General features: G+C 34.4%; 1 protein-coding gene across 2 annotated transcripts in view; it reads left to right on the plus strand.

Annotated features, from left to right (window-relative positions):
• Window positions 1-12,253, plus strand: part of LOC129242423 (glutamate receptor 1) — a 219,166-nt gene that overhangs the window by 169,963 nt on the left and 36,950 nt on the right. For both annotated transcript variants that reach the window (XM_054879050.1, XM_054879051.1), the window contains exon 11: window positions 3,676-3,772. In XM_054879050.1, coding sequence (XP_054735025.1) covers window positions 3,676-3,772 — 97 coding nt within the window. The remainder of the gene's footprint in view (window positions 1-3,675; window positions 3,773-12,253) is intronic.

Genomic DNA, 12,253 nt, shown 5'->3' on the forward strand with positions numbered 1-12,253 from the left:
CCAGTGGAATGCGCTATATGCCAGCTTTGGAATGCGCTATATGCCGCAGCATTTACGATAATTTGGCTAACTTTGAAATAAATGGAAACTTTGGAAGCAAATACCTCTGTTTAAATGTTTGCTCCCATGAAATTCGAGGTGTGTCATCTGGAAACTCATGAAATAATTATTGAAACTACTCGATAAAAGTACTACACATGTGCGAAATTGCTTAGAATAAAAGGAGAAGCCGATTTCGGCATGACTAACCATCCGTGCGCTCGATAACATGATACAACATTAATATATTTCAATGAAACTAGCCACACATATAACTCTTTATCCAAAGTAGTTTTTTATTGGAAATATGCGAAATCGGTTTATAGTTACGCCCATCTCTCAACTAACGCTAATTTTCCAGAAAAAATTCAAAAAACCCGATATCTCTTCTGGGGTAAATCTGCTGTGAATATCTCGATAACGACTTAATAAAACTTACCCAAATTTAGTACACTTATGGATCATCACCTGATTAAGTTCTGGCTGAAATATTTTTGATATCGAGCAAAAATCAAAACCCACTTTTTGTATGCTAAGACTTAATTTCGTTCTGTTCGTCTGATGATAGACGCTAAAAATCTCATTATCCATGAATTTGTTTGAAATTAAATTTTACTAAAATGTGCGCAGCTATATAAAGTTTGATTCAGACCAAAAGCAATACTTATTTTTCCTTGCCTTCCACTCGTCAACAGAGGGCGATAAGCCCGCAGCACGTATTTTGCTATCAACATGTAATGCTGTGGTGGCAATTGACTTCAGTACGTGCTAAATATTATTACGCAAAGCCAATCGCTACCACGCGTATTGAACTGGGAAATGTTTAGCTGATTACCCGCACATTGAAGTACGTACACACTTACATACAATATTTTAAGCCAGGTAACACATACTGGATAAATTAGGGGCACGGTTTTTAGAGACTTTTGGATATATAATATAAAATATACAAAAGTAATACAGTGACCGCTATAGCCAAGTGGCTTTGTGCGTGACTTATCGAAAGGCCCGGGTTCGAAAGCAATTGGGTGCATGTACCACCAAATTATAGAAAATACGCTCATCCCTCGGCAAGCAGTGTTCTCCGCGTGTATTTCTGGCTTGAAGCAGCACTTCATAAAATAAACCGTCTGCCGCTAGTAGGCGGCATAAGATGTTGGTGGGCCGAGTTCTTCTCCAACTTGTGGCGTCCGCCTTGATGTTGTTCCACAAATGGAAGGACCTACATTATATGAGTATACGAGTATACATTATCAAAATTTTAACTGACTGAAATTAAAAATAAAATTTCTCTGCCCTCAAGGAAACTTTACTTAAAGGTAAAAAATGTGTGGCATAAAATTTTAAGAGGTATATGGACAAGATTATGATATCCTAATCTATGATAGATTTAAGTTTGTTTAATTGCAATTTTGGAAAATTTTCAGGAGGTTTGTGGTCTGTCGAGCTAACATATTTCAAATCTCCAAAGCGGAAGATTACACAGATAGGAAGTTTAATTTGTTAATTTAGTCTTCCAAATCAATAAAATGTTATTCAAATTAGTGGGGCCATGTGAAAGAGAAGGTCTACGCCAACAGTCCAGGGTCGATTCAGGACCTCAAAGATGGAATTCGTGAGGCTATCGAGGACATAGGGCAGCCACTTTGGAGTTCGGTTATGGAAAAATTCATGAAAAGGATGTTGTCCTGTAAGCGTGGTCGTGGTGGTCATTTGCCTGATGTTATTTTCCACTATTAACGGCATACCCTCCTCTTTAAATTGAAATAAACATCCGATCATTTATATAAATAGCATTTTTCTTTGAATTTCAAAATAACAACTCTTAGTGGAAAATCCTGTATAATTAAGTGAATATAAATTCAAAACCGATACTTTTTCAATCTTTAGTGCAGTCCAACCCTTAACTAAGTCACCGTGAAATACATTTTTATATCCGTGGACTTGCGGCCAAGGATATTATAATTTTTAATTTTAGTTTTGCCAAAACGATCAAATTTGTCCAATTGCTTTTCACCGACTTTTACAACTCTTAAAAAAGGAGATGGAGGAGGAATAGTTTGCACAGCACCTTTTTTAATAATTTGTAAGTGCTTACACTTCTGTTACGTGTTTGAAAAAACTTTCTATTCATTTTAGGCTCTTACTGAGATTCGAACCTAATTACATTCCCTCGAATTCCACACCATCTCATTTTGATGTTACATTTTTATGAAAGCAACATATTTGTATATCAGGTTACAAGTTTTACTTCAGTAGCAACTGTTCGGAATACCCTATATAAGGCTATGTATCATGACCGGGTTCCTCGACGCAAACCCTTCATTTCGAAGGTAAATAAGAAAAAGAGGCTAGAATTTGCTAAATAGAATTTAAATAAGCCCGACGTTTTTTGGCACACCACCATATTTAGTGATAAATCAAAATTTAATTTATTTGCGTCAGATGGAGCACAAAAGATTTGGCGAAAGCCAAATAAAGAGCTTCAGGAGAACAACCTGCTCAAAACAGTTAAACACGGTGGAGGATATGTGATGGTTTGGGAGTGTTTCGCGGCATCTGGAATCGGAAAGCTCGGAGTGGTTGATGTACCATTGCAAACAGCTTAAAACTGAATGAATTGCTGAATGGAATAAAATAACATCGTCCGAAACTTCAAATCTCGTAAATAGTATGAGGAGGCGTTGCAGTCTAAAGGAGAACCCATAAAGTACTAGTGCGTTATAGCTGCAATGGAGCAAGCTGATTACGCTACCTGTGCCAATACTTTTTTGATGTGAATTTGTGCCTTATTTTACCTTTCAAGGTTGAGCTTGTAACCCAAAGTCAAAATTAATTTTTTGACTTTGATTTTTCGAGTGTGCCAATACTTGTTTGACTCACTGTATGCTTATATTTTTTGTGCGTATGAACATGTTTACACGCTTGGAGCGAACGAATTGTGTGCGCATTCGACATGCATATGAGTTTTTTTTTCATTTTCAAAGCTTTGCAGGTGTCAGAAGTTGTGAAGTTAATAAAGCGTGCCTATTTAATAGTAGCAAAATCCAAATGTCTGCAAAGCTAACAAGCGAAGAGAAAAATAAAGTCGAAATGTGCATACTTATAATCAGTATTTTGTGCGGAAAATTCCTCAAGCTATCGATGAGTGCCCCTTTCACCATGGTCCCTCAAACCAACAAGCGTAAATCTCCAGAACGGCAAAGCCGTTTTTAAAAAGTATCTGTTATACTTCCTACGTCAACCCCATCTACAATCATTTCTTTTTTTTCGTTTTGTTAACATTTCCAATGTACAGTTGCGGCGCTCCTTTTGATATATTTAAAGTAGATATAGGAATATAAGTACATTTATACAACTGGTATACCACAACTCTAAAACACTTCCTATTTCACATACTATGTCTGATTTACATCCAAGTAATTTTGCTAGTGCAAAAGTGCGAAACTGAGAACTTCGATCGAAAAATTTTATTTAGTTACACAAACTCATACCTACATTTCCTTTCAGTTATTGTACAATTGTACTAAATTTTATTTTTAATAATGTAAACCGATTTATTTTTTTCTTTACATGTGAATGCTATTTCCTGTTTCCATGTCGCTGTTTCTTACTTTCTACACCTCTTGTCGGCAGATGAGCGTCATCTTCAGTTACATCGGTGTTAGTATCGTGCTCTTCTTTGTGTCCCGTTTCTCACCGTATGAATGGCGCATCGTGCAATATCAGACAGGTAAGTGGATGCTGCGGAAAACTGTTAAATAGATTTGTCAGAAGCTTACACGTTTAAGAAGGTACATGCAAGTACGAACACCTGTGCTCAAAATAATAGAAACCCGACTAAATACCAGATTTTAAGTTATTTCTCTGTATATAATTTTTTTTTTTCGTTTTCATTCTACAAAAAAACTATATGAGTTATATCTAAATACTTTGTACAAAGTTACAAAATTTAAGAAATTAAAAAAAAAATCGTCAAAATTTCCAACTTTTTAAGCAGAATATTTCGAAAACATGCGATATTATAGCCCATTTAAAGCAAAGTGAAAGTTCACAGTAACTCAAAACTTCTCCTTTTTGAGCATTTCTTCTTTGTAAAAGGCTCACGAGCATGGGTTCTTTCTGGATGAAAATTCACAACATCTTAAGAGAAAAAAATTTTGATTTTTGACCGTCTTTGTTATATATACTTGAATAAAATGGGCTATAAAACTAATATGCGTGTGATGTATATAATATTATTACTGATAAAGGAATTTTAAAAATGATGCTACATATATACATTTAGCGAAAAAGAAGGTGTTGTTTCACCACGATAATGCACCAGCACCTTCATCCAAATGTGTTGCCGCCAAACTGCATGAATTGCGTTATGAATTGCTGCCGCACACCCCGTATTCACCCCACCAAGCTCCTTGCGACTTTTTCTTGTTCCCTAATGAAAAAATGACCCGCGGAAAAAAATTAGTTCAAACGAGGAAGTCATCGCAGCGACAAAAACGTATTTTGAAGAGTTCGGCAAATCCTATTTTTTGGCAAAAATCGCCTGAGCGTTGAGAGAAGTGTCTCTTTCTAAAAGGGAATTATGTTGAAAAATAAAAAAATAAAAAATTTGAAAAAATGGTGTTATCATTTCTAACACGGACACTTATTGAACCTCCCTTGTATATAAACTTAAAGTTTGACATTAATGTCGTCGTAGAAAGGTATGTAAGTAAGAGCTCACGTTGGCATCAAAAACTCAGTCTTGTCCTATCTTGAAATTTTCTAATTAAAATTCTGCCAAAATTGATGGATTTTTTTTTAAATTTCTTAATTTTTTTTAATTTTCTACAATGTTTGGCCTATATGTTTTTTATTGCATAATGTATAAGGGGTATAAATGAAATTATACTCTAATAAACATTAAAAAAAATCAACACGAAAAATTGGCAAAAACTTGGAAATTCGTCGTATTTCTACTATTTTGAACACAAGTGTATATATAAGTATGTATAAATGTTCGTATTGCCAGCAAATGACAAGTGCTAGAGTGCAATGCGTGTATGGAAAGGAAAATTTTTATTTTTCACACATACATATAAGTACAATATATATGCATGTTACTGTGCAAATAAATACAAAACATATTTTTCGGCCAACTTAGAAAAGTATTTTTTTTTTTAATTTATTCAATATATTTTTTTACATATTTGCTTAATCTCTTTGCTTAAACAAAGAACTAATAATTAATTATTTCTCCTAAAAATACGCGAAATGTGCTTGAGCAAATTTTAATAAACTTTTATTAATAAAAACAAGTCGGGAGTTAGATACGGTGGCTTTTTTTTTTAATCAAAATTCTTAAAAAATTAGAATTGGTCTGCTAATATGATATTTACTCGTCTGTGTTCATTTGAATATTAAAATACAGAATATGGCCAAATCTTACTTAAGGGGGCAGATACCTGTAAACCGCCATATTTTCCCTGATTTTCATTAAAAATGAAGAAATGAATATATTTTTTTCAAAATTAGCATACAGTTTATTTATACATCAAAATAATATAACTTTTTTTTATATTTTAATCATTAAAAATGGCGGATGTGCACTCAATTCTTCCAGGAAGGTCGCAGCGGGACTTCTCAAACGGCGGGCATTGTAGTAGCGGCGTCAGTGACCTGAATGCAAAAAACCAAAAATTTGTTTGTTTATTAATGTCATAATTTCTATATGAATTAAAAACAAATGGGGAAAAAAATTCGCGGAATAAATTGCTGCAAAAGAAAAAAAGAATTTTGAGGCGAATTTTTACTACTATTTTTGCTTCGAAAAAATTTTTCTTTCGAAAAATTTTCAAAACTGTAAATTCACATAGAAAGTGATATCATAGAAAAGACGTGTGCAGAATTTCAGGGAGATCGGTCAAGAACTTTTCGTGTTAACGTGTACGCCAATTTGAAAAATATGGTTTTGAGAAAAACGCGTCTAAAGTTTGAACACATGAAAATTCCTCTCCCAGTGCTCGAACGCAAAGAATAAAGTCGTCACGGTTGACGATCTATAATATAACAAATACTTAAATTTACGTTCTCAAAATGTTTTGACATATTCTTAAAGGATTATATCATATTAACATTTTATGACAAAAAAATTTTTTTTCGAAATTTTACAGGTATCTGTCATTTTCTTTGTCTCAGCCCGGAGATAGGAGAACCCTTTATCGCATATGGGCCAATATATGCGATCGCATTTTGGACTCAATTTGTTTCCAAATTTTGTATTGTAGAATAATTGAAACTATTCCACTCCATCAAATATATTAAGCAATAATAAATCGCAAAAATAATTTCTTAGATTTTATGACATTTCGAAGTAACCTCACTTCTGTGAAAGTGGTGAAAAAGCAGAAGTGCGAGTGATTCATTTTCAAAAAACGATAACAGAGTAAAACTTATAAAACTGAAGTATCTCCATGGAATCGATATACTCATCTTTCTCGGTGAATAATAATATTTCGGCTTTTCAACTGTTTTCTATACTTTACAACTTAATAAAAAAAACGAAAATATAAAATTTGTTCATTACTTTTCTTTTAATATTATATAACATGTCTTATTGGCAATTAAATAAAGCTATTTGCACTGTGAAACCATTTTTTTTAACTTATATTTAACTTATTATTTATAAATTAAAGCCATAAAAGATTAAAGAATAAGAGAAGAATCCAATTTTTACTTTCAACTTTCTTTCAACGAATAGTGCAATAAATTTAAATAGTTTGCATTCTTCGATTGGTTAGTTTTGTTTTAAATACAGGGTGGCGCACGAATCGTGCTACAAAAACAAAACGTAATAACTTTTTTTCTAATCAATGTATTTCACTTTTTGTTTTTTTATTGTATAGATAATTCAATTTTATTTTATGTAACTAATTAGTTTTGAAAATAATAGAACGTAAATGACCTCCATGCTCATTCACGCATATGCGACACCTGATGAGAAAATTGTTCATTGCGCACTGAAGGGTTGAAGTCGGGATCGCCTCAATTATTGTTGTGATGGACTGCTTCAATTCAGTCAAATTACTTGGTTTTGCTTTATACACCTCTTGTTTGAGATAATCCCATAAAAAAAAATCTGGTGCAGGAGGTCAGGTGACCTTGGGGGCCAGCGGAAAGTGGAATTTCTGGATATCAATTTATTTCTAAATTTTCGTTGGAGCTCCTCCATAACCGGTCTGGCTATATGTGCAGTTGCTCCATCTTGCTGGAACCAAATGCTGTTAAAAGGGATACGTCTTCGCCGCAGTTCTGGATAAAACAACTCCTTCAACATGTTTAAATAACGGTCCCCATTTACAGTCGCTGTTACACCGTTTTCTTCGAAGAAGTATGGCCCGACAATGCACCTTGATGAAACTGCGCACCACACTGTGACTCGTTCTGGGTGCAGTTCCATCTCATGGAGTATTTTCGGATTTGATTGACTCCATATACGGCAATTTTGCTTGTTTACATTGCCGTTTAGATCAAAATGGGCCTCATCAGACATAAACAAGCAATTTATGAAGTTGTTGTCTTCTTCGGCCATTTCAATAATTTTTTGGCGAAATTCCAGGCGAATAGGCAAATCCAGAGGGTTTAATTTGCTTGTGATTTGAACTTTGTACGGAAACAAGTTTAAGTCATCATGAACTATCCGCTGCAATGACCGTCTGCTAACTCCAATTTGCGCCGACAAGTTACGAGTCGAAACTCTTGGATTTGCCTGAATTGACGATGCTACAGCCGCGATTGTGGCTTCGACCCGAACATGGGGATCTCGATGGTACGGTCTGCGTGCGATGCTTCCAGATTCAGCAAACATGTTCACCAGCCTCATAATGGTCCATCTGCTCGGGGGAGTGCCGCCAAACTCCCGCCTAAATTCCCTTTGGACGGAAATGATGGACTGCAAAGCATGGTACCGCTGCACTATCCAAATCCTCTTTTCGGTATCCCAAGCCTCCTTTTTTTGTAAATCTAAATACTAATCTGCAAAAAAAAAACAAAAGCCGATTACTCACACAGAAAAAAAGTTATTACGTTTTGTTTTTGTAGCACGATTCGTGCGCCACCCTGTACATAGAAATCTTCGTGAGTTAGCGTAAGGAAGCTAATACTTTCTTTGTAAACAGTTATTAATAAAGTTGTTGGAAGTCAAAACCCTTGTTATGAGGAGTTAAGTATTTTCTTAATCCTTGTGAATTTTTTTTTTCGATTGAAACAATGTGCTGATTTGATCACGCACCAAGTAGAAGTGGGTACAATGTATTTTCTCAACCTCATTTATAGTATCGAATCTGCAAAGCAGGCACTGTTAGCTTAACGAAAAATACAGATAGAAAAACAAATATGATTACAATATTATATGTACATATATACATGCAATGCTTATTTTTTGTACGGTTACAGAAATCTGATGTTTCTACTGTTATTTTATAAAGAATGCCTGTAAGTATAATAATAAAAAAATACACGGACGCTATTTTCATCATATACTGTACCACTGACCCGTCCTCGTTTGAAGGAAATATTGTGGTAAAAAGTTTATTAAAATTAGCTCTACACTATTTCTATTTTCAAAAATCTGTAGTAGCTAAAATAGTGAAAAATCTTTCTAATATAGTCGAATGACGTTTATTGAAATTGGCAATAAGTATAAAATTGCGTTTAGTGCTTCTATTGGAGTGGTTCTAAAGCTGCAATTATAGGAGTACATATCAGGTCCCAATCTGATCATAATAATAGTTTTATCAAGTGCTGGCCACCATGCTAATACCGTATAGTTAAATCGGTGTTAAGGGGGGAGCCTGGTTTATGAGGTCTAAAAATTGCATCTCTTTGCGATTTTTTTTTTTTTAAGGAAAAAATTAATTTAGCACTGCAAAGTTTTTTCTATCTTTTAATGAACATTTAAAAAGTATAAAAATTTTTGTACTGGTTAAAATAAGTTGAAAAAAATGTGTAACATAGAAATTAGTAGAGCGCTGCAACTGGCGTACAAGATACAGCTCGTAATTATTATATAAAGCAAAAAATTCAAATGGATTTCTAATTATCATGATTTTTTATTCTAGAAGAAGAAAACTTAGAGAATTTCCAAAATTTCAACTTTTTGGAGGTTTTAAAGAAAAAATGCCTTTCTATAAAAAAAAAATTCACTTCAGCTTGGTATAAAAATCTTGAAAAATTTTTGTTTATCTATTTTGTTAGATCAAATAGAAAAGAATTTAATACTGAAGGGAACAAGCTATGATTCATTTCAAAAGTTTCATTAGTTTTTTTCATTTATGTACGCCAATTCAAAGAAATCATAAAAATGAAAAGTCGAGAAAAGAAGATAAAGTTTGTACTATAGCTGTCCGGTCACAGCGTAACTATCTAACGCTCGCCTACCTTTGGCTTTGTATCTACGGAAATATTGAGAATTAGGTTCTGTAACTTTGTGTGAATATTCTGAAATATATTAGGAAAAACGAAACGAATATATTAGCTTAAAACGAAAAAAAAAATGATTTTTGGACCTCCCCCCTTAACACTGTTAAGAACAACCAGTCTACTATCTTTGGAGATAAACCCCAAGTTAACCCAATGGTTTTCTTGCAGCAGTAAAGTGGTGTTGAAGCTTTCCTCACTCTGTCTTCTACATTTAAATTCCAATTTAGAAGACTTATACGGACTTTTACAAGTGTGTTATAAAAGATATCACTGATTATTAAAAAATAAGTGTGATAGTTATATACTTCATGTCATAAGATTTAAATCCGTTATTCGGTTATTTAGTTTTCACCCAAGTTTTCCACTGCCAAATAGTATGAAAAACACATAATTTTTCAATCAAATGAAATTAAATCGGTTTTAAATAATGACAATGCAATCAACTTTCATTTTGTGTACTTAAGTTTGGCACTTTACTTAAATTTTCCAACTCATTCTTTATTCCCTCTCATTTTACTATTTGGCAATCGATTTCCCCTCCCACCAATCAAATTCACCTAGTTGCTACACCGAAAACGTTCGTGCATATGTATGTGTGTGGGAATTCGATTGGCAATTTAGCAGCAATCCTGGCCACAAATCACAAATCCTTTCAATTAGGATGCGTTCATTTAATTCACTCGTTCTAATCTTGCTCTACGTCAAAGTCACAAATTACAGTGACACAGAATGCAGGGTGAGCTGGCTGTCAGGAGTCATAGAAAAACTAGCGTTACCACCATAAACATATATGCATACTATACCTATATGTGCGATTGTGTGTATGTGTAGAAGCACTCACACCTACTCATACAAATGCCAACGAATTGCCTGACTTCTGAAGCATTTCTGTGTTGTTGCTGTGTGCCAGCAGCTGGGCATCTACATATCAGATGAAAGCTGTGCCTTAATTTAATTTCTAAAAGCTTGCGCATATATGCACATACACTTTTATGCGTATGTTTATAACCTCAAATACACACATACTTGCATATATACCATACATACATAGTCGTATATGAAAATGGCCAACAAAAATATCCATATATGTTGCTAACGAAATTTTTCCATCCTCGCTCTAGTCAACACATGGCACTCTGGCGGGGCAGCCGCATAAGTCACTACCACTACACATAGATTTACAGCCTTTTCGCGCCCTGCTGGGAAACTCACTGGCATTACTATTCCCCATGATAGCGAAAAAGTTCTTTTGTAACAAAAGTTTTTCATTTTTAGTTTGACTTGTTGAATTCAAATGTTGGAACCAAAATTTATTTCTTTAAAAAGTACGTTAAGTGTCCACATCCGAGCTCCTCCTCTTATTTGTGATGTATGCCTTGATGATTTTTCCAAAAATGGAAGAACCTACAATTTTATGCCGCCTCCGAACCGCAAATAGGTTTTTTATAAATGCATTGTCTACCAAGGTATAATCGCTCTTAGAAAAATCGTTTTCTAACATTTGGTGCTTCGTGCACTTCCGAATCGTAGTCGTGCATCAAAGTATTCGATATGTACAAATAGAAAAAATACTAATCCTTGAATTATGTTTTTGAATAACTTTTTTACTAAATAAAAAAAAATATTTAAAGTGATGAAAATCTTTATTTTGATTTTTACGAGCTCTACTGTCTGTCTGTTTGTATACTGCAGCTGTATAGTTTCTTCTTCTTCTTGATTGGCGATAACCGCTTACGTGATTTTGACCGAGTTAAACAAAGCACGCCAGTTGGATACACAAAGTGAAGCTAAGTCCTCCAAGAGCTCCTCCTCGGGAGTTCTCTTCATCTTCCCCTGCTACTATCAGCTGTTACCGCATAACATACTTTCAGAAGGAGCGTTTGCATCCGTTTGGATGGCATGACTCAGCGAATGAAGCCGCTGCAACTTTATCCATTGCACTATGTATATAACGTCATAAGGTTTATACATAATTTTTCCAGCGCCTACGATACTCTTCGTCGTTCAAAAATATTCTGGAAAATCTTTCTCTCAATAACTCCAAGGACGCCACATCAGATTTTGTCATACGATTCACTAGACGGGTCAGTTTACTGGGCGGAAAAACACGAGTCATTTCGATAACGTAGAACCGGCAGTACTGAAAATTGTCATCGTCCATGAGAGCCTTATAAAGTGTTAGTTTTGCTCGTCGAGAGAGGACTTTACTACTCATTTCCCTACTTAGTCCAAAGTAGCACTTGTTGACAAAAAAGATTCTACGTTGTATTTTAAGGTTGTCGAGTTTACAAGTACCAAATATGCAATTGCAAAAATAAGAAATCACCCGATAAGGTGATTTAGTTTGCGCCACTTTTTATAAATAAAATTGAATTTATTCGGCTGTAATAGGCGCGTAAACCTGGGCCTAAATTTTTATTTTTTTGCTGATATTGGCAAAATTGCTCACTTTTTACTACCAACATTGGTTTCCTAATCACTTTAGGGCATAACTTTAAAATATTTTTCATGAAGTAGCCTGAGGCAGATCCGCATGATGCCAGTTTAATATTTTACAAAGCCACAAAAACAAACAAAAATCGATTTGGAGGTCTGGCTTTCGTGTATACTTAGGTTTATGGGGTTACAGAATCTAGAGTTATTTTAATCCTAGTCCTTCACGGTTTTGGGTACTTAATTTATTTGAAGAGCTGAAGTTACCAGGTTTTAGATTTATTTGAGGTTATCGAGTAAAATGGTTCTAGTAGATTTT

The sequence above is a fragment of the Anastrepha obliqua genome, chromosome 3 (genome assembly GCF_027943255.1).
Source record: "Anastrepha obliqua isolate idAnaObli1 chromosome 3, idAnaObli1_1.0, whole genome shotgun sequence".
NCBI lineage: Eukaryota > Metazoa > Arthropoda > Insecta > Diptera > Tephritidae > Anastrepha > Anastrepha obliqua.